At 40.4% G+C, this 22,528-nt stretch overlaps 3 protein-coding genes across 4 annotated transcripts; 2 read left to right on the top strand and 1 right to left on the bottom strand.

Annotated features, from left to right (window-relative positions):
- The first annotated feature begins 1,608 nt into the window (after positions 1–1,608).
- Positions 1,609–7,147, top strand: LOC108889624 (extracellular matrix protein 1). The gene is made up of 11 exons (XM_018686192.2): positions 1,609–1,884; positions 2,554–2,604; positions 2,983–3,045; positions 3,226–3,276; positions 3,423–3,458; positions 3,565–3,845; positions 4,509–4,714; positions 5,556–5,838; positions 5,929–6,128; positions 6,287–6,374; positions 6,505–7,147. The coding sequence occupies exons 1-11, from the start codon at positions 1,815–1,817 to the stop codon at positions 6,685–6,687; spliced, it is 1,512 nt and encodes a 503-aa protein (XP_018541708.1). The 5' UTR covers positions 1,609–1,814; the 3' UTR covers positions 6,688–7,147.
- Positions 7,148–8,418: 1,271 nt separating this feature from the next.
- On the top strand, positions 8,419–20,518 carry LOC108889629 (phosphatidylinositol 4-phosphate 5-kinase type-1 alpha). 2 transcript variants are annotated; one of them, XM_051076000.1, is made up of 17 exons: positions 8,462–8,535; positions 10,519–10,557; positions 11,749–11,783; positions 12,536–12,628; positions 12,870–13,000; positions 13,106–13,223; positions 13,668–13,820; positions 13,981–14,280; positions 15,320–15,555; positions 15,680–15,763; positions 15,886–15,934; positions 16,166–16,250; positions 16,369–16,539; positions 16,653–16,785; positions 16,880–16,942; positions 17,043–17,142; positions 17,261–20,518. In XM_051076000.1, exons 1-17 carry the CDS (start codon positions 8,490–8,492, stop codon positions 17,261–17,263), a joined length of 1,839 nt encoding a protein of 612 aa, XP_050931957.1. In that variant the 5' UTR covers positions 8,462–8,489; the 3' UTR covers positions 17,264–20,518. The 2 variants fall into 2 exon arrangements, with proteins under 2 accessions (XP_018541718.1, XP_050931957.1); XM_018686202.2 differs by lacking the exon at positions 10,519–10,557 and having other exon boundaries at positions 8,419–8,535.
- LOC108889630 (C-reactive protein) lies at positions 17,261–22,031 on the bottom strand. The gene is made up of 4 exons (XM_018686203.2): positions 21,911–22,031; positions 21,578–21,635; positions 21,304–21,406; positions 17,261–21,218 (listed from the first exon to the last, which is right to left on the bottom strand). Exons 2-4 carry the CDS (start codon positions 21,633–21,635, stop codon positions 20,705–20,707), a joined length of 675 nt encoding a protein of 224 aa, XP_018541719.1. The 5' UTR covers positions 21,911–22,031; the 3' UTR covers positions 17,261–20,704.
- Positions 22,032–22,528: the final 497 nt, after the last annotated feature.

Here is a 22,528-nt window from a genome sequence, read left to right as displayed (position 1 = left end):
CTTCAGTACAGTTTCCGGACTCCCATCTCTTGCCACCACTAACGACAACATCCGAAAACTCTGATCCAGATATCTCCTGTATATGATGGGAAAGAGCTGTGGGCAGAGCAGCAAAAGCAGGATAATCTCTCCGCTTTAAACTGTGGCCTAAAGAGAGCAAACCGTGGAGATTCATTAAGCTGCAGAATAAGCCTTCACAGGGAGGTCTTCTCTGGACTGATTTGTCTTTATTTTTTTAACACGGGGTTGTGTAGGGGTCACACTCAGTTTTTCAGACTGGAATCTTTGAGACCATAATAACTCTCTGTGATAACAAGAGCTTAAAGGCTTTTAATCTCTCTCTTTCTCTGTGAACAAACATGGTGGCTGCAAAGAACAAAAGTAATACTGCGGTAACAATCACAGCATTAATCTTGACACCGACATGCACTAATTGTTAAGTATTCAAATATACACACCCTCTTCATCCTGTTGAGACTATTTTTTCAGTTTTTTCATTAAAACAAAATCCCAGCTATCAAAAAAATATTTAAAAGAGCACTCCCCTGATTTTACAGCTCAAGTTCACTTTACCCATCATTGAGAATAACCTACAATTCAACCTTTCTAAATCTGAAAAACAACCCTGGTTTGAGTTAAGACTTTTTTTTTTTTATCACACAGAAACTCTGTGTGATAAACATGAAGTTCAAAAGAAATAGGAATTTACTGAGCAGGTAGCTAGGTAGATATGAAATTGAGTTGCATTGTGGGAAATGTAGGATCCTGTCTTTTCTTGGCCTCTACTTGAGACAGAACATCTCTGGCCCTGCTGCTTTGATTTTAATTGTATTTAATACATGTTTTAAATGTATCTCTTTACTGTCTTTACAGAAGCACAATACAGTTCTACACACTATAGCACAGTTTGGTAAAGCTACACTACAAGTATCAATCATCTGTATAAATACAGGAACTGTGAAGCTGTGAAGTTTTTTTATTATCATAGAAATGCATGTAAAGACAGTCAACAACTATACTGACTTTAAGGCCAAGTAAACATCTGATTAATGGTAAAAGGTAGAATTTTGATGGTTTAATCCTGGAAGAAAAAAAAACATAATCTTGACTGAACAACTCTGATGAATAGATTAGATTTCAGTTTTTGAGATTGGATATTGTATGTAACAATACTCACAAAGAAATGTATTTTAATGAATATTTACTGTTAGACATATATTTCATAAGAATCATACTGCTGTACAAAATAACAATAATTATCTTCTAATCACCTGTGTGGCAAAAGTACCTGTTTCAGCAGGAACTGCTGATTGGCTGGGATCAGCCAACAGGTGATAATTAATAGCTCCGTATAATGGCGGGGTAATGAGTGACGAGCGAACTGCTTAGAAGTAACAACCACCCTGAATCAAAATAACACTCAAGATATGAATCACGTTCGTGCGTTCAGGCTCGGTGACCTTTTACAGGAGACGAGCTCGTAATTTCCGATCGACCAGCACCCAGGATCCGAACGGATCGCTTATGAGTCATGTAGAAAAACTTCACTCCCTCCTTCTCTTCCCACACTCCGCCTCATCTCTCCCCCTCTTGAAACCCCACAACAACCATAAAATCCGTTTGCCCGGCTGCGAGGTTTCGCTCTCTCGCAGACGGACAGCACGGCAGCCTCTGTTGGACCAATTAACGGGCCCGTCTGTGCGCTGCCCCGCTGAGCGTGTTTTCCTGGACGGCCTCTGCTCTCTGTGCCAGGACAGACAGACAGACAGACAGCAGCAAAAACACTCCAGGACAGGAACGAACAAGTTTTTGCAATGGGTTCGTTTTGGGCTTTAGTCTGCTCCACGGTGTCGCTCTTGGTTTTACTGAGCTCAGCATCCAGGGGTTAGTATTGTTGTTTTTATCTCCTTTTTGTTGTTGGTATAATGCCAGAATTTGTTGTGTTTGCTTCTTGGCCATCAGACCGGGCTCCATTTTTGTTCGTCTGAACTGTTACAGCTGTAAGTGCGTGTATTTTGCCTGTGAACACACTGACATTAAACACACTCTACGGCACTTTTAAATAAGTCTTAAAAAGTAACTAAGAACAATCTTCAGATGTTTGTTCTTTTCTTTAAATAGTACCACTTCAACCTCTTTACACTTCAGAGGTAAATACTTACTTTCTGCATTTGATAACAATGACTACTTAATTATACGAAAATAGCTGAAACTTAACCAGAAACGTTAAAGTCAAAATATATTATCAGTAATGTTTGATAACGCAACACTGACAGTAGCCTTTCTGGCTGCAGAACGAGTAGTTTTCTACCATTGCTTTGGTATTGCCACTGCTTTGAGTATATTTTTCTTAGAATACTTTATCCCTTACTTGTAATTGAGTATTTTTACCCAGGATTATTTTGACTATTACTTAAAATCTCAATTCTTCTTCCATCACTGGCTGTCTCTCAGTATAGTTTGTACATTATACTGAAAAAAAGAGTGCAGGAGTTGCATAACTTTGTCTGGATTTCTGTGACACTCTCTCTTTGTTTGTGGACAATTTTCCAGATGAGAGCAACTATGAGCAACGTGAGATCACTTTTGACCTTCACCAAAAAGGTGTGTATATTCACGTATGAGTGCAATACCAAGACCAGTCAGAATCTCAAATGTTCAGAGTGGCATTTGGCCAGCTCTCTCTACTTCAAGAGGCTATTTTTAGGGTTAGGACTCGAGTTTGAGACTGAGGTTTAAGGACTACTCCGCTGATTCAACTCATGGAGTTCAGTTTTCTTGTCACGGCAAGAACAACTTTGCCTTTGAAAACAAGTTATGCATAGGCCACTCATAAGTATATTTCATCTAGGTCAGGTTCAAGTAGAGAAATACAGTATACACACATATGTCTTTCTGTCTATCTGGTGACTTTCTGTAAGAAGACATCAGTATATCCTCTTTGTAAAGAATTGTTTTTAAAAATCAATCTGTGTCTTTCAGAGATGGGCGCACCAGATATGATGCAGAGAGAGATTGACTGGACAGAACTCTTAGGTCCCATAGGTGCTGTCTGTCTTTGCTTCTTCTGTCATGTCCTTGTTTTGACATAACGACATAGCTGCATGTCCTCATGAAACATTAGTCACTTTGACTGCTCACATAATTTGGCCAGTAATGAGTCATACAGCCCCGGGTGTCCTAACAAATGTTTCTTATTTTCTTGGTTTATATATTTTCCCATAGAGCAGAGAATGGTGGATCCACCAGAACAGTTTGATACCCTTAGTGAGAGAGGTAAGCTTCTATCTATCTATCTATCTATCTATCTATCTATCTATCTATCGATCTATCGATCTATCGATCGATCTAGCTATCGATCGATCGATCTGGCTATTGCTTTCAGTTACTTATCTTACATAATAATGCCTTTATTCTGTCAGGGGGTGCCAAACCAGGAGTTTTGACACCAAGAGGACGTATGTATTTATTTTCCTTGCTTTCTTTTGCATTTCCATTTACTTTGTACCACCTGCTGCTGTAAAAGTATCAATTAATTGTATGATTCCTGTCCTTCGCCCCCAGAGCAACCAGGTATTGGGCCCCGCTCTTTTGGTAGCCCTGTCGCGCTGGACTTTCCTGTTCAGTTTCCCCTCAGCCGTCCAACCTCCGACAATCTCCAAGCCATCTGTCTCCATGGAGACCGTCGCCCTCGCTACCCAGACTCGTACTTTCCTGCCTCTGGTTTTGGCAAGCAGAGGCGAAAGGCCACCGCCGTCAATAACGCTGAGTCCTGGTTTAGCACATGCTGCAAAGGGAACCAGACATGGGGGAGGGAAGTGACGCTGTGTTGCGCCACACAGGCGGTAAGTTTTCACAACAGCTCTTATAGTCGATTCAGCAATTTCTTACTTTGTGTAAATGTAAAATGACGAAATGCTATCCTGTATCTTCTTGCTGTAATTCTCCTTTTCCTGCTTTCCTCCACTTTGATGATATTAAAGTTATCAACGTAATCCCTCATGTAGAAGAAGGCTGTTAATAGGTGTTATATTATTGGCAACTTTTATAACTTAATATTCTTATTAAGTTAATCCCTGAACTTGTATGTGATAGTGTAGTATACTCAGCCTTGCATACAAAATACAATGCCCCAGATATTTTTCAAAAAGGTAAGAAACATTCTTCACATTGCAGAGATGATGGTACAAAGTTGAAGGCCATGGGAGCTCCTAGTCGATAAGCCCATTATATGCAGCACAGCCAGACATAACAGACAGGCCTTGGCATGAGCACCAGTGAAGCTGCCTGGGGGCAAACAGCAAACCTGTTCCCAATTCTTCAGTGAATGAAGTATTACCTTAATCTTCACCTTCTTCTTGCTTGTTTTTTCATTTTTGGTTAAGTATGTCTCAAGGTACTCTTGGAAACTTTGTGTGGTCCATTCACTCATACAGACTTTATGTATGCATTAAAGGATTAATTCATCAACCCTGACTGTCTGTGTTGTTTTATGATGTCTACTACAGTGGGAGCTGTCAGTTAAATCGTTCTGTGAGGACGACTCATCAGTAAAGGATCGTCAGGAACGCTGCTGCAGACTAACAGACAGCGACAGGCTAAGCTGCTTCGACAGAGAAGCACCAAACCCGAACTATGAACCAACAGAAGAGATCCCGATGCCACCGCTCCTCTCTGCTGCCAACTTCAACTTTGACCCCAAAACTTGCCAGAGGTATGGAGGGCAAATAAATAAAAACATGCTCTGATATTGTCAGTCTTGCTATTGAAAGTTACCATAATATTTCAAATCATTAATCTCCATTGTTGTCCAGTAACTATTGAAAACATATCAGTGAGCCACATTATCACATATTCCTTTATTAGAATGAACACTGACAGTGTAGCTTGAGTTATTTCCTCATAGTGAGTCCTCCATCCATCCATCATCTACACCGCTTATCCGTTAAGGGTCGCGGGGATGCTGGAGCCGATCCCAGCTGACATTGAGCGAGAGGCGGGGTACACTCTTTGCAGATCGCCAGTCCATTGCAGGGGCCAACATATACAGACAAACAACCATTCAGACTCACATTGACGCCTTCAGGCAATTTAGAGTCACCAATTGCCAAAGAGAGAGACTAAGTGGGCTTTCAGGGCCAAAACAGATGTTGCACCGTGTCATGTATTTGATTGCCCGGAACACAATGCACTGTCGCCCAGCAAGCCCGGTAAACTGAGCTTGGTTCAGCTTTTTTGCTGGATGACCCTGCATTTTTTTGCTAGAACTCACTGCATTGAAACCCCCGCTGTGTCAACAGAGTGGTTCCATTCAGATGAAAGACAGCTTGTGTTTTTTAAAGCAGCGTTTGTCTGAACGCACCCTAATGTGCTGTCTGTGTTGATCTTTTCATGAGATTTGATGTCAACAGGGCAAAAAAGTACAAAAATTAAAAAGAAAAGTGTATAAAGGGACTTCATATTGTAAAACACACTTCCTTTATTTTAGATGTGTCATAGAGGCTGAAGGAGGTCATGTCTGGTACTGACCTTAAAGTATGCCTCATACTTTATAGGACAGTGCTGACTCCATACCGTGCCAGAGGAAACAGAGGAAGGAAGACTAAGAAAATACCTCCCTCCCAGAAAGTTGACATCAACTTTCCTCCTGGACGACCCACTGCAGATACCATTGATTCACTGTGTCACAGCCAGAGCCTACGCCCCCTCTATAATGTCAAGTGCCTGTCAGGCTATGAGTTGCTGGCTCGTCAGGCAAAAACCATTAATCGTATGGAGAAGGGATTCAAACAGTGCTGCAAAAAGAAGCAAGGTGCGCTCAACTGTGCTGATCAGAAGGTAAAGCAAGAAGCTTTTTACGTATAAATTTTACTTTAATTGAGTAATTTTTGATACCTTCTCACGTCCTTTCTCCCTTTTTTATTTTAGTGGACCGAGGAGCTCAACAAGTTTTGCTTGGATACGAACGGTGGACAGGTGGATTTCCACTGTTGTGCGGGTGATGGGGAAAATGATCGGTACAACTGCTTCCAAAACATTTCTCCTGACCCTCATTATAATTTGACCTCTGCCACTGAAGAGTTCTCACTTAACAAAATCTGTGACACTCACAAGATGATCAAGAAGAGGTAAGACAGTATTTTCTACATTTTCTGCAGTGTCTGTTTGAGCTCTTTTTTCTTTACTATATTCTGTGTTATCAGTATTGTTGTAGCTATAAACATATGTGCACAATCTGTGACCAATGAAAAGTTGGAAACATAGTAACAGTGTGGTTGCCTTTCAGGTTTCCTGTTGGGTTCCCCCTCAAAAGCTTTGTTGGTAAATGCTGCCCCCTGTCTGAAGCAGACAAGACCATTTGTGCTGCACAAAAGGTGAGTCAAAAAAGAAGACAAAGGGCAAAGTTAATATTTCAAAATGAGAGTTTACAAACTATTAACTCAAAATTCTGATTTTCTGATGCTGTTTCTCCTTTGCTTGCACTTGCTCTCTCCACAAAATCAGCTCGAGGAAATGTCAGCAACCCTGTGTCCATCAGGGAAAGCCACTCCTGCAGCTGTCCGCCGTTGTTGCCGTGGGTCTTCACAAGAGGTTCCACAGTGTATCTCCAAAATTCTCATGGACGCCATCACCAAAGCGACCAATGCCTTACGTCAGAAGAAGAAGAAAAGGTGCCCAATCTCCTAAGCCCTCATGACCTTTTGCTGCTGACCCTACTGGCACCGGGGCATTCAGGGAAATGGTAAGCAGCAGAGGTTGCCTCCAGTCACTTAACAGAAAAAAAATTCCTGTAGCACAAATCCCACTCCGAGGTCTGCAAGATGAAAAGAATATACAAAATGTGGACCAAATTCTAGCTTCATCTACTGCATATTTTTGATTTTGAGATCACATGAGAAGCATTGCTGTCATGAGAGTGCATTCATAAATGAGCAAATGTATTGTTAAATGCATAGTTTATTAAACAAACTGTTGTTTGTGTCACCTTACCACTATTTTTATAGGCTGCTTTTTACGTATTTGATTTTGAATTATTTGCATTTTCTTTATTCTTTTGGAACTGCAAGATCAGTTCTGTTCTTTTTGTATGGGTTTGTGGTTAAGATCATATCTACAACAATTCTAATAAAAACATTTTTGAAATGTACCTTTTGTGTGGTTTACTGTCTGGTACAGTGAGTTAACATTTTATACTCAAGCTGATTTAAATATGATAATAATAAATAAATAAATGATATGTGTAATAAACGGGTGTCTTCTAGGTGGAATTTGAATTTCTGCAGTTTAAAAGAGGTCAATTACTTGGTCAGATTTCTACCAAGAATATTATAACAGTATGCACGTGATGAATTTGATTTTCTCTGTTCTATTTAACGCTAACATGATTTTCTTATTAAATAGATTTAGGCTACCTTTTAATATTTGACCACTGACACAAGATGAAAATTTGCTGCCTTTTGATCAATGGGCATTGTCCCTGAATAAACTATCAAACTAAGTTATTCAGTTTGACTAGATTCTGTTTTGCCATTAACAACACACATAACATAAATTCAGGTCAACGAGGATGAGGACATGCATAGACAAAAAATATTAACTGAAGTAAAACAGCTATTGTATGTTATGCGTAAAACTGAGGCATGACAAAAGAAGAAAAGCACTATTTAGTCTTTTGTCAAACAGACATTACAATATAACACCAGTAATAAGGAAATAATTGTACCATATAAATCCCAATCCCAACAAATATTCCTTGTATCCTGTATAAAACAAGAGCACATTGAAAAAGAGAACACAATAAAGACAATAAGTAAAAAAAAAAAAAGTAACTAAAAAAGAAAAGAAAGAACTTGGTGCAGCCAATAATGAGTCTGGTTCATAATGAAAAGTGACTAACTTACAAACACATATTCAGATAAATGTGCTTGAAGCATCTCATCCTAGGAATAAAGAATTTGCCAAGAGTGATGTTAAGATTTACAATGAAATTAATTTTGGAATTCTTAACAGAATAGCAGATCAAAACATCAGCATCCTCATTGCACACATGCAAACATCAGTTCTCTGTCAAGTAGTTTTATGAATACTTTTATGAACCATTTTCAAACATTTACAGAATTCCTCAGTATGTGGACAGCTAACAAACAAGTGTTCAATGGACTTAGCTAAGGAAAAAAGTTAATATATCTTATTTTAATTACCAATTAACTAAAACATAACACACAACAGTGTCCAGTTCCCTTGGTAGGATTGTTAATTAAATGGTTTAAAATTACCACCGTGTAAATTATGTATTCAAAACCACTGGTAAAAATGATTACCTATCTTATGTTGTTTTTTTAGATTTTAGTAAACCATTGCAGTATCATAATAAAACTGAAACTGAAACTGTTCCCCTTCTGTCCTCTGGGGGCGCTGTGGTGCTGCTGCAACATGAGCATCAGAATTCAGCTGTCGGCGTTGTCTGTGATGTGAACAGTCAAACCATAATGGCGACTGCTGGAACAGCAGACTCGGGATCAACAGCCCCGACAGGTATCTAGCGTCTAAATCTTCCTCTTTTGTTTGTCTCTTAACGAACACACAATAAGGTCTGTGCAACATTTTGTAGCGATGAAAACAGTCTGATGCGGAGAATATGACTTTATCATGTCCCGGTTAGCCTGCTAGCTAGCTAGCATCGAGGCTTTCAACCTAACAAATGAACCAGTGGCTAGTTTATTTAGCTGCCTCGTAAATTAACCTTAGTTATTGATGTTGTTACTAACTACGCGAACCTTTGGTTAGCAGTCGATCAGCATTTATTATCGTGCTATCTACTAAAGTTAATAACACGTAAAAAAAAATGTTTCCCGGGACCACGTTGGCTGAACAGTGTGTTTTATTATCAAGCCGGTTGTTTCGTGAACGGTGTTTTTCTATGCTAATTAGATAGCAGGACGCAGGAGGTAAAGGCATGAGGTTAAGTTAATATCAGTCTATTGTTTAGTAAATGAACGGAGAAGTGTTTCTGTGGCTGGTGTTTCAAACGGGTCTGTCCATCCAGGAGAAGTTAACGGTCGCTACCCTGTTATCCCCCTCGCCTTCCTCGCCCGTTACACCCCTCCTCTTCCTCCGCTTGTCTGTCTCCCTGTCCAGGTTTATGGTAAAAGTTAACCCGCAATCTCCGTATATAGTATCTTCAACACTTAAGCCCTGTCAGTTACTTTCCGAAGTTTCAGTTGAGGTGATGTTTTGTCAAAGCAAATATTGAGCATATTAATTCCCTGCATTCTTTTAACTGAGTACACGGGCTTGTCAAGCTCAGCCCAGCCTTCTTTTACTCTGTTGTTCATGTCCAGGTTTGTCTAGGATCTCTGATTTCAGATCTAGCCATGCTGAATTGCTCATAAAGTATTATTTCTCTGTTTTCAGTGGCCACACAGATATATTTGTGTTTTGGGCAGCTCAAGTGTTTTCAGGGGTATTTTATTTTCTGAGGACAGGGACAGATGATGGAGACTTTCCGTCTTGGTAATCCATTTAGTTGTGCGTCACTTATTAGCCTCCCAGGGTACAACCAGAGGGGTTGCTCTTCCCTCGGTAGCCTTCCAGTCCCAGTCTGAATCAGTGAATAAAAATAGTGGCTTCAAAGCACCCTCATGGCTCCCACATGGCTGAGAGCCTGAGACTGTACAAATACAAGATCCAGCATTCTGTCAAACACACACACACACACACACACACACACTGCTCACAGACACTTGAGTGGCAGTAACATAATGTGGTTTCCTGTATTAGTCCTTATTAGCCTTGTTTCCTAATCGGGCCAAGAACCAGTATATTTATGGAGTCTTCATAGGCAGAAAATGATTTTAAGAGCGTGTGTGTGTCCCATATTATTGCCTTGTGCAGGCTGCAGGCTACATGTGAACAAGGCTGGCAGGGAGTTGTTTGGTATACAGAGAGGAACAGATGGTTTGCCTATTGTCACAAGGCCGGTCACTGACAAGCTGAAGTCATTGTTAAGTAATTAGGTTAGTCTAATTCCTACCTCGAATCTGCTGCACACTGTGTGTCAGTGTTTATTTCTAAATTGACTTTTTAGCAAAATTGCAATATGAATATGAAACTAGGACATCAATTAGTGATAATTTTCTGATCAAAAATTCCCATTATAATTTGCCAGAGTCCAATGCAGTGTCTTCAAATTACTTATTTTATCCAATTATTAGTCCAGTACCCAAAGACAGTGTATAATTTCATGCAAGTTTATAGAAAAGCAGCAAATCCTCAATTTTAACAAGCTTGAACCAGAAAATGTTTAACATTTCAGCTGGGGAAAATGACTGAAACGATGAGTCACTTATCAAAATAGTTGCGGATTAATTTTCCTTTGGAACTGCGTCATCAACAAATCAGTTCAGCTGTAGATAAAACACACTTTCTCATACCCATATACAGCCATGCTTTAAATTTGTTCAGTGTTGCTCATTTACTAGGTTAAGCCATTTAGGCTGACTGTGTCCTGCTCCACAGATATTAGGACTCAGTTCTGGAGGAGAGCATTACAGCGAGGTACTCGCATGGGTGTGTGCGTGAGTGTTTCTGTGTGTGTGTGAGCAGAAACTGCATGAGTAGTGATGATATAGTGTGTTGTTTTACATAATGAGAGGGAATGTGGGCAGAACGATGCTCGCTGTTTCCTGGTGGATTGCAGTGTGTCCCTGTTACCTCAGAAGAGATGCATGGCATTCAATGATTCTCCCATATTATTAACGCTCCCGCCTTGCTTAGGTTGAAGTGTCCACTTACTGTGTATTGCCTGGATTGAATCTGCTGAGCGTAGAATTCACACACAAGATTGTTACTACAGGTGTATAATCTTCCTCACATCTTTTTTGTATGTACATTGACCTGTGGCACTGCAGCATTGAAGAAGATGTTGCCATTGGTTACAGGCTAGAGGTGCTTGCAGAGTGGGCGAGATAGTAGGTTTAAACAGCAAGTTTATATAAGGACAGAGGAAATCATGTTGAGAATTTCTTTTATTTCAGTTGTGTGCCTTTCCCTACAAAACTGCTGTGTGCTGTTTTTGTTATGCTTATTCAGGAGGAAAGACCATGTGTCTGGGTCAGGTTTTACAATTTTACTTCTTATCTTTTGTTATCAAGCTGTAAAATTTTACACACACCCAGAAGTCTTTGTGTGGAGATGGTACAAGCTTACAACATGAGTCTACCTCTATGCACATCAAGTTAAAGTTACTGTGAGACATAAAGTAGGCTGTGACAAGAAAAAAAAAGATTGTACCAGTTTGAAAGGAGATTTTGATTGTAGACACACATCCTCAGGGACCAGAAGAATCTGGAGCAGCCAGCACAGGGGACAAGTAGTTCCAGTTCATGGAGAGCTGGTGGTATCGGGGCAGTAGTTAGTAACTGTGGCCACATTTAGGTCTGGGCTCATCTTTGGCTTTATAGTCGTCAGCCAGTGCTGGAAATAGCCCTGCTAATTAACCAGCAGAGGGTTTCTCAAACAGTCATTAACAAATTCTTCAATGTTAGAAGCTGCCAAATCAAAAGTCTTTACAGTGATACATCAAGTTTACACTGACTGCATATCTTAATGTTTACATGGGTTTCATGAGGTCAAGTCTGAAAAGGGGAACTAGTTCCTTAAATCTTTAGAATTGTTCCATGTAGGTTCTCAAGAGTCATTGTCTTTCACATTGTAAAATCACAATTTAATTTGCTTTTCTGTCTTTAGGGACCAGCAGCATCCGAAAAATGGCCCCCTCAGAGGTAAGGACATTAGAAATTCCCTCACTCAGTTGACAAAAAACTTCTCCATTATGCATAGCCCCAAGTAATGTAAATGTTGATCCAGTCCACTCATGTGGAAGGAAACAGAACAGGTTTAGAGAGTTCAAACCTGCATATGTGCAGTTGTTGTCAGTCACCAAAAACTTATTTATTTTTTTTGCAACCATGTGACTTTCCTTTTGTTACACTAGTGATAACAGGTGAATAAATGCCCGAAAAACATGCAGTCTGCATTTTTTCTTGTGCTGTCGGAGAGTTTGTGTATATTCAGTGCCAGGGCGAGCTTTGCAAAATTTGTTTAATAATGTTGACAGAAAAAAGAGTCAGAAAGAGAGTACAAGCTAATGCCAATTTATTTGGTATTTATATAATTGTAGTTGCACTCTAAAGCAAACACAAAGTAGATATAAAGGTATCGGTCACATGTAGATAAAGCTAGACCAACTGGCATTGCTTTCACTTACTCCCTCCGCTGCACAAATTGAACCTTACTCAGAGTTCAGTAACTTGTCAGCCAAGTTGACAACTGGGTTACCACAGCTCAACATTGTCATGTGAAGATGTTTACCCATTGTGGGTAAAAGCTTATATACAGCCAGCTCTTTGTCTTCTGTGTTCACCAGCATAAACACACACACACACACACACACACACACACACACACACACACACACACACACACACAAACCAGGACCATATTTAGGTATCTTTCTCTCTATCCCTGTCCTCAGATGCCTGGCTCCTCAGGCACAACTCAGAGTATGAAGAAGACCATTGGACACCGGGGCGTTGAGACCACCACAGGAGAGACCACCTATAAAAAGGTTAGAACAGACTGAAGGTCGGTGACACTGGCTTGTTGACACCCACAGCACCAAGCAGCAGAGGTGAAAGGTGGAAAAGGACCAGTGTGTGCCCCCAAATGTTTGTTGTTTATAATCTAAAAATTAGCTTGGAAATTCCTCTCACTAGATGCACAAAAATAGTGAGTGAAACAGCAGAAGTCATAGAGATAAATGTTTGGTTCCGGTGCTTACCCTCTCTATTCCTCTCTGACCTCTCTAGACTACGTCATCTGCCCTAAAAGGTGCAATCCAATTGGGCATTGCTCACACAGTTGGCAGCTTAAGCCAAAAGGCAGAGAGGGATGTTCTCATGCAGGACTTCGTGGTGGTTGAAAGTATCTTCTTCCCCAGGTTGGTAGCAGAAATTGTAGCTGAATAAACACAGTGATTTAAAATGTTTTATTTCATGTAGTTTAATAAGCTTTCTGTCCCTTGCTCTGTCTTGTGTGTTTTCAGTGAAGGCAGTAACCTGACACCCGCCCATCACTACAGTGACTTTCGCTTTAAGACCTACGCTCCTATTGCCTTTCGTTACTTCAGAGAACTGTTTGGAATTCGGCCAGATGACTATCTGGTCAGTACTTGCACTAAACACACACACTGTCATGTTTCTTGTTTTGGATTTTGTCATTGTGCTCAAATTCATATTGGATGATGGTTTATTGCAGTGTAGTTCATGAAAAACCTTCACTTGCTCCGAACATTTAGAAACGCCACCATATTTGTGTAGTCCATCTACTTTAGTAAAGTAACTGTGAAGTTAGAAGTCAGTGTTTTGTTTAAGTGGCCTAGAGTTACCATTATTATTCAAGTATTATATGCACTCACAGTCAAAAAAGGGCTTTATTTTATTTTTAGCACCTCTCCTCTGACCTCCTGGCAACTTCCTCACAACCACCTGGGGGTTTTCTACCCTCCAGTTAAAACCACTGATGTAGTTAAATTAGAGTTCTGGATATGCCAACATATTTGCTCTGTTTTGACTGGATACAAACACAAACTCCTCTTCTTCTTGAAGTATTCTCTGTGTAATGAGCCACTGATCGAGCTGTCTAATCCCGGAGCCAGCGGATCCCTCTTCTACGTCTCTAGCGATGACGAGTTCATCATCAAGACTGTTCAGCACAAAGAGGCTGAGTTCCTCCAGAAACTACTGCCTGGATACTTCATGGTGAGCCAGGATAGTGTGTGTTCAGTATGAGTAATTATTATTGGAACAACTATAATTGTCATGAGAGTAGGAGGCTTAAATGAGTAGGAGCAATGATTTATTTCCAATTTAAGTGTGTTTGATCTTTATCTAATCTTTCCATATTTCGCCTCCTTTCTAGAATATAAACCAAAACAAGCGCACCCTGCTGCCCAAGTTCTACGGATTGTATTGTGTTCAGGCAGGGGGCAAGAATATCCGCATTGTAGTGATGAACAATCTTCTGCCTCGGATCATCCCCATGCACCTCAAATATGACCTGAAGGGCTCCACCTATAAGAGACGAGCCTCCCCTAAGGAGAGAGAAAAGGCTGTTCCCATTTACAAAGACCTGGACTTTATCCAGGACTTGCCTGACGGCCTGCTGCTGGAAGCGGACAACTACAATGCTCTGTGCAAGACTATACAGAGGGACTGCTTGGTGAGACACAGAGAGACACTTGTTTTTCATTGACTGATTTCTCAAGCCTCCACATGGAGTTACAGGATACATTTGTATGCATTATTACCATGTGCAAATGTATTAAAATGTCTAAACAAGCTCAGATAGTACACAGTGCAGTACATAGTATCATTATACCCCCACAAGAAAGACATATTTCTGCTAAATAGATACACAGAATCTAACTTTATGAACACCAAGTCTTGCATTATCATCTCACAAAACAAACAAAGAAACATCAACACCAAAGCTATTTTTCTGCTGTTAAACTTCTTGTTTTTACAGAGGCTTCTGTAACATTCATTTTCTCTTAAGGCAATTCACAGTGTTGTTTGTTGGTTAAAGATGAGCTCCACCACTGCTGGTAGTGTTGTCATTAGGAGTCTAGCATTGAAGAAGTGACTCAAGCTCGCATGACACTGCAAACTAATACTCTGTTTACTTTGAGGGATGATTCCTTTTGAAACGATGGGAATAGACTGGTGGCATTTATCCCTGTGGTTAACACAGGATGTCAGTATAAATTTGGTTCATTGGTCCTGGGAAAACCAAAGCATTTATGGGACAGAGGCAGCATGTTATTTATTGATCAGAATATTGCTTTCCATAGAGGCTTATGTCTTTGTGGCTGCTTTGTCGTCACTGTTACTTTATAAGTTTACCTTATTCTGGTCTAAATCTAATTGTTGCTGTCTGATTGTGTGATGTCATCAAACTCTCTACTTTGTTCAGTTGTGTACATGCACCTGTTTTAGGGTTTTGCTGTCCTCCACCATACTGATGTATGTGCACTTTTAAGAAAATATAATTCAACTTTTGAGAAGTAATTGCCCTTGTAGTCAAAACACAAAGCTTGCTCACAGAGGCATCTAGTCCAATACAAAATACTTAATATTGTGAATGTTTTTTAGTTTGAGTCTGTGATCATGAAACTGTGTGTGTGAATGTTTAGACATGAGGGATTGTTCCTATTGATGGTCACATCAAATGATTTGTTGTATTTGTATGTTTTGTGTAGCTCTTACAGAGTTTCAAGATCATGGATTACAGTCTGCTGATGGGCATCCACAACATGGACCAGGCCAGCCGAGAGCGTGAGCGTGCTGGGGGTAATTCAGCTGACAGTGGTGGGTCAGAGGGAGCAGTGACTCCAGATCAGCGCCGGCCACAAGCCCAGAAAAGTCTGTACTGCACAGCCATGGAGTCCATCCAGGGGGAGGCTCGAGGGAAGGGAGCTTTAGATTCAGAAGACCAGTAAGTCTTATTGTTTAGCTTGACCACAAGCAGAGCTGAATCTGAATTACGGTGATTGCAGTGTAATGACCAGGACTTGACAATTAAATGATCTTTTGTTACTTCTCTGGCCTTGTCCTTCCAGCATGGGTGGTATCCCAGGTCGTAATGCTAAAGGAGAAAGGTTGCTGATCTACATCGGCATCATCGACATTCTTCAATCCTACAGGTCGGTGTCTCAGAGTAACCAGATCAGCTTCTCGCATAAAAATGTGTTGCGCAAACTTCGTTACCTACATTGCCCATTTAGATAACTTGGAGTAAATACTCTTCTTCTGTCTTGTCATTTAGGTTTATTAAGAAGTTGGAGCACTCCTGGAAAGCCTTGGTCCATGATGGGGTAAGAGCCTAAACACTAAATGTTCTGTGAAAGAAAAACAAAAGATCGCTAAGCAGAGACACTGAGCAGAGTAGAGTGATTAATGGATATAAATTGTGTTAACATGAAAGCTTGCTCAAGACCATTCACAAGCAAGCTAGAAAGTACTGCTGTTTTGACTGCATATAGACTTGAATATGTTGGTGTCTGTCTGTCTGTTCTAATGGTCGTGTTGCTGTTTTACCACTTTAGGACACTGTTTCGGTTCACAGACCAGGCTTCTATGCAGAGCGTTTCCAGCAATTCATGTGCAGCACCGTGTTTAAGAAAATTCCATGTAAGAATTTATGTGTGCTTGCTGCATGTTAAGATCTTGATTGACAGCCTAGAAAATACAGAAAAGCCTTTGTGTCTATATTGATCATTTCCACTTTAATGCCCCCTGTTTCCCTCAGTAAAACCATCACCATCTAAGAAGAGTCGTGGTGGAGGTCCGGGAGGGCTTAGGAGGGCCCCCACCCTGGGAGCTCCCACCCCGCTCTCCCACGCGACAGGACAGTCAGCTGTCGACTCTAGACTGGTGTACCACAGCCACTTCAAAAGCACAGAGTCAGAGGCAGACAGTGGTAAGAGCTGATGCATCACAGGAAACGTTTAATTGTATCCACACCACAATTTCACTCATAGCTGTGCTCAGATTGATGAGAGTAGTGTTGATGTGCAGTAATACTGTTCTCAGGCGTGCAGTCGGGCAGACCTGATCTTGTTCCGAGGACTCCCCCGCTGGTAGACAACCCTGCCGACTGTGAAGGCAACCTGTCCACCTCATCACTAGGCAGCACAGGAGTTACCTCCACCTCTCCTCCCCTGCGGTAAAAAAATAATAATGCATTACCGTTATTCATCCATCTCACTTTCACATCGTGTTTGATTTTTTTTTTTTTCCTCTCTGACTTTTCTCTGCAGTTCTGTAGGTGTGGAAGTGCACAAATCAGCAAACACAGACCATGACCAGGGTGCTTCCCACAGGTACTGAGGGCAGCGAAGGACTATAAAATAACATCCTCATGAAATTTGGTTGTAGATGTATTTTTCTCACTTGTGGCAATTGCCTTTTCTTCTGTGCTAGTTTGGGAGCGGAAGGGGCTGAAGATAATTCCGGCAACCTGTCTGGAAATGAAGACGTAGTTTCACTATCAGACATTGTCCCCGAGACCAACATCTGTTTTGTAAGTCTACGGGATGACAGTATACAGTTCTGACTGAATATTATTTGCAGTTTTATGTTAGAAGCAGGTAGATTTCTTATACCCTTCATAATGTGTTGTGTTGCTTTTATCTTTACAGTAAAAAAAACAGACACAGTGCCATCTAAGGATGAGATGATTCTGGCCAAGATGAGGTGGGTGGAAATAAGGATAAAGAGAATAAAGTCTCCACCGTGGACCCTCCGTTGCACCTATGTTGTTTTCTCACGATACATACAGTACATACATGGATCGCTGGATGATACAGTGAGGTGCAGTGGAGGTTGTGACAGTCAGGAAAGCAGTGATGGGAAGATCAAGAAGACAGGGTGCAGTAGGCCTTAGACTTTCCCAGCCATCAACAAAGTCACTGTGCGCACACATTTTGTCCACGCCTGCCACAAAGCCCCAATGTCTTTTATAAACACCTGGAAAAAAAAGGCGTAAGACCCTGAATCTGCAGCTCTTTAATAGCCCCGGCAACATTACATCAATTAAACAAGGATTTTCTGTCGTTTTGGCAACATGTCTGTCGGCCGCAACGTCATCATAAACAAAATAATTAGCTGTATATTCTAAAAAGCCTCCAGTCACCAGTGCATGGTGAAGGCAGTCAAATTCTCCATGAAGAGTCAGTCGTCGTGCCCACTTCACACAGCATGAAGAGATGTGAGTGGGCACAGACAGCCTTTCAGCAGGAACACACGTACACACTTAAGAGCACATGAAGGGCATAGCCTGCGTTTGTGGGTGTGAATATTTTCCTGTGTGTTCACGCACAGTCTAGGTGGGTTCACATTTCTGTGACTCACTACTATTCCTGTTACCGCACATCCATTTCCCCCTTGGTGCTAAGCAAGGGGGGGAGGGGACTCTGAGCTATCAGTGGTCATTGTTCGAATCAACACTTGCTGCTGTCGACTCTGCAGTCATGTATGCATTTCTTTTTACTGATTGTGGATGTACAGTATTAGTTTGAAGTCAGATTTTTGAGACGCCGAAAAGGGATGGGTTGAACCAGACCCCTACGGTAATTTTTGTTTCACATTTTGTGATAAGTTATTCTGCTGGAAGCCACGGTGGTGCTGCAAAGATTCAACCAGATCTTGCCACTACTGAATGTACATTAACATTGTCTTTTCTTATATGGAATGTGTCTTATTAACATGGCAGATCACATTTGTACAACCCTGAAAATCTCCCCCTCTGATGTGACCATATGTGCTGAAGTATAAATCAATACAGAGAGAAGAGCTGTCGACAGCATCGCTGGCCAGCAGATGCTGTTAAATGAAGTCATGGTGTTAAGTTAATGAAACAGTAACATTCGAGCTACTGTCTGTCGTCTGTCATGTCTGTGCCTTTGCATGTTCATCCCTCCCCTAACATATGATTTGTAACTTACATTTTTTTTACAGGTTAGTGTTGTAGTCACACAAAGATACCTGCCTTATCACTACAGCTGAAGTCATCTTACTGCTATTTGTATGTCTGGACCAACCAATCAGTTGTAAGGGTTTAAAAGAATTTCAGATTTTAATACAAACACTAATACAATGGTTTCGTGCATGTTGCATGTTCAGTCACCATCAGCTCAGCTAAACCTTTTCACACCCCTGACATCAGACATAACAGATATCTGGCTATTATTATTCATTTCTGCTGGTTACAGAAATGACACCTGCCCACATCCAAATCTTGGACCAATATTACTAACCGTGTTTAAAACTTATTTTTTAAGTAGTCTTACTCAGCTTTTACTTGGCAGTTGATAAAAAATTAAGCTTTGTTTACCTATTATTGTTTAGGGCACTAAACAAGCCACATATGCTGCTTGGCTGAAATCTTTTTTTTTGTAAACCCTATGAGATATTTCTGATACAGAAATTTGAATCACTACCAGGTGATGTGTAGCAGAACTCAAGATCTTAGACATCATCTCAATGAATGAGTTACTGTTGATGTTTGTTAGGCACATGTGGTCTGTGCAGCAGAGTGGGGGAAGGGGAAATGTGAGTTATGAATATAGAAAGAAGGAAAATTACTCATGTTCATTAATGCACAGTTGAGGATTCATGACTGAGTCTTTTGTATTATAAGCCAGTCACAGCACCAAAGAAAAGAGTAGGGAATGTCCAGTACAGCTGACATGAAGATGAAATGAGACACTCCTGGACACCTGCATGGACTGATATGTTGTATATGGTAATAACACTGGGTTGGCCTGTGTTTTAAAGATCTATTATTAAACTAGATGGTTTGTTTTGTTAAATAATTTCATGTCTGATAGGCTTTATCTGACGTAAACCTGGTCCCTGTAAAGATTTATTTTTCTTTATCAAAGGATTATTTTACTTTGGCTCGAGACATTTCAACTCCACATTCCCCTTGAAATCCTGTGAAAAGTTTAATTTACTACAATTGTGGTAGCTCCCATTATTAACCATCTTTGTTTAGCTGGGACAATGTACTTGAAATTGATTACTTCTGATGTTTTGCTGAAATGTAAAATACTGATGATTTCAAACAGATCCATTTAAAGTTGTATTTAGTTGGTTAAGAGTCAAACAGCCACCAAAGAAAAACACTCCAAGAAAATCTTTGATTTGAAAAAAAGAAAAGAAAAAAAAATCCAGATTATATTTTGTGACAGCTTGTGTTTGATGTTTTATGTTGTAACTTCCTTTTTTTTCTCTCATTTTTTAATTTGTATTTTTTTAAATGGGTGGTACTGTGTAATTGCTGGATGCAGACCTGTTGTGTCACAGTTGTTATGTACTACACCCATGGCACAAGAGAAACATCATCCTTCGGTGCTTATAGGGCGGTGTAGACACTACAGTACATTTGAAGTAATGCAATATGAACCACAATCTACCACCTTTCAGCTCTAAGAAGTATATTTATTGATATGATTGATTGCTGTAGGCTGAAATGATAAAGTTGTATTATGTACCTTAGATGATTGTACGTATACTGTAAACTGACAGAAGGATGTCTGAAAACTTTATAGCGTGTGTTGCCTATGAAGGGGAACTATTTGACAATTTCACTTTTTATATTTCATGTTTTAGATTGTGATATGATAGATATATTCTCTCCATGACGATTCTTGGTTGTAAAGCTCCCATGCTTTTTCTACATGAATGTTTCACACGGCTTACGAGCCAACATTGCTGGTTGTCCTATATGCTTCAATTACTATATTTTTACTGTGTATAAAATGTGTATATGTACATAGGAGTCACGGAAATGCCTTCTCATGCAATATGTGCTGCCTGTCCCTCCTGCCATGTTTCAGTTATGTGGTGGTGATGTTTTCATGTCTGATTTTAAAGGATTAAACATATTTTCTAAATCTTGGTTTTGGGCCCCTCATTCATGAGTATTATCTAACTACCTCTTAGTACATGTTTGTGAAAAAAATAGCTCCATCTTTGTGTTTAGAGTTTAATTATCTCTAGAGAACATAATTTTCACGATATAGCAAATGCTGCAACAAATGCAATGACGACAAATGATTGAATCACTGTTTTACACCCTGTTACATAAGTTCTGGGTCCTCCTCAACCAGAACCTGCCCTGTGATTTCATAATCCAGGGAGGTCCAGTCAAACACGTTGCCCGGGGTGAAGTGTTTGTCATTCATATAGTTCTTAAGCTCAGAGGCAGAGAGGACACGGTCCCACATGTGGAGTTTAGTAATCATACCAATGAAACACTGATTTGCATCGAAACCCCCACCATAGGCGTCCTGCTCTTGGCCCAGGATGGTGCTGGGTGCTCCGGTGATGGGCTGCCCATCTTTGATAAATCTCTTGATGGTTGGTTTGCCATCCACCCACAGCTGAGCCAACCCATTCTCAGATTGCCAGGTAGCACACATTGAGTGCCAGGTGTTGGTGGGAAATGACAGCGACAGGAAGTCTGTGCCCCCGTCCCGGGCATGCATCCTGATGACATCTTCTGAATTAATCTTAAAAAGCACAAAGTCATTGTTGTGCGAGGGTGTAGACAAAGAGAAGAGCCCGTAGTTCCTTTTGAGATCTGTGAGGAATCTGAACAGATGGGACAGCTGTGAGAAACTCAGGTGAAGAGGTCTTCAGACATTACCACAAAAAACAAGCTCTTTGATCACACTACCTGAGACAGACGGTCACAGAGTTGAAACTGGTTCTTGATGTCAGGAGTTTCACATGATCTCTGTTGCTCTCCTTGGGGAAGACAAACACTTTGCCTGACAGATCTGCACAGGTGGAAAACCAAACCAACAAAACCAATCAGAGGAGGAGAATGAGCAAGAATATTGATTACAATCTGTCATTGAAATAAACTTAACTATTCCAGTTATATCATTCAAACACTGCTGTTTGTTCTTTGCAAACAAAGCTTGTTGATTGAACAAAGGTTGACATACCTTCAGGTTCTGCAGAACATGTTGCAATCACTGCAATCAAAAGTAAGAGTTTCTCCATCTAAGATTTAAAAGTCTGTTTTAGTATCATTAAAAATAGTAAATTCATCACAGCATGGCATCTTCTGCAAGTCATTAGCATCAAGTTTAACTAATTGAAAAGGGGTGGTAAATGTGTGTTTTTCCATCAAACACTGAGTAAATGTAATTTCATTAAATTTGTATTATGACAGTTAATTCAAACAAATAATAATAATAATAAATAAATAAAAGACTGGATGAAATGCAAATAGCAAATGAAAAACCTAAATTTGAGATGTGTAGAGTATCTTTTACCTTGTGGCTTGGCTCTGTGTCCTGGCTGTGTCAGCTTTGTGTGGACAGCTTTAGATTGTCTGACCTGCTTTTATTTGTGAGACAAAAGTGGTTTGCTCTGCTTTCATCATTGAGAACTATGGACTCTTTTCCAATTGTAATAAGATATGTCAAACAAGAGGGGAGGAGCATGAGACACTTAGTCTGTAGGGGCATGTTATACTCTAATGATACACTTCAATGTTTCATTTTTTTCTACGATGCCATAAAGAAGGTGTTTTTGATGGACAAGCTTGTTGATTGAACAAAGGTTGACCTGCCTATGGGTTCTGCAGGGAATATTGCAATCAGCAAGTTTTTTTCTATCACAGGTATCACAAGATGGCTCACATGTGCACATCTGTGCCTATACAGAGTGTGTGAGGTGGTGCCCCTACAGAAGTATGAATGTTCAAACACAGTGAATTCTTTTTCATATTTTGATATGTTGCTGCCTTATGCTTAAATTGTTTTAATCATTTTTTCCCCAATCTACACTCGGTTTTGTTCCCATGATGTGTTGTCCTGGCTGCGTCTTTAGGGTTGTTGTCCTAATGGAAATAATGAGGTATTGAGTGTAGATTGATGAGGGAACAAATG

The sequence above is a fragment of the Lates calcarifer genome, linkage group LG15, assembly GCF_001640805.2.
Source record: "Lates calcarifer isolate ASB-BC8 linkage group LG15, TLL_Latcal_v3, whole genome shotgun sequence".
NCBI lineage: Eukaryota > Metazoa > Chordata > Actinopteri > Centropomidae > Lates > Lates calcarifer.
This window is presented reverse-complemented; position numbering and strand designations above follow the sequence as displayed.

Coding starts and splice junctions, on each gene's coding strand:
- LOC108889629 (XM_051076000.1), top strand. CDS start 8,490: ATGGCGACTGCTGGAACAGCAGACTCGGGATCAACAGCCCCGACAG. Junction 15,935..16,165: donor AAGCCTTGGTCCATGATGGG/GTAAGAGCCTAA, acceptor TTACCACTTTAG/GACACTGTTTCGGTTCACAG. Junction 16,251..16,368: donor CGTGTTTAAGAAAATTCCAT/GTAAGAATTTAT, acceptor TGTTTCCCTCAG/TAAAACCATCACCATCTAAG.
- LOC108889630 (XM_018686203.2), bottom strand. CDS start 21,635: ATGGAGAAACTCTTACTTTTGATTGCAGTGATTGCAACATGTTCTGCA. Junction 21,407..21,577: donor ATGTTCTGCAGAACCTGAAG/GTATGTCAACCT, acceptor CCACCTGTGCAG/ATCTGTCAGGCAAAGTGTTT. Junction 21,219..21,303: donor TCTGTGACCGTCTGTCTCAG/GTAGTGTGATCA, acceptor CCATCTGTTCAG/ATTCCTCACAGATCTCAAAA.
- LOC108889624 (XM_018686192.2), top strand. CDS start 1,815: ATGGGTTCGTTTTGGGCTTTAGTCTGCTCCACGGTGTCGCTCTTGGTT. Junction 3,459..3,564: donor AGTTTTGACACCAAGAGGAC/GTATGTATTTAT, acceptor CTTCGCCCCCAG/AGCAACCAGGTATTGGGCCC. Junction 6,129..6,286: donor CACAAGATGATCAAGAAGAG/GTAAGACAGTAT, acceptor GTTGCCTTTCAG/GTTTCCTGTTGGGTTCCCCC.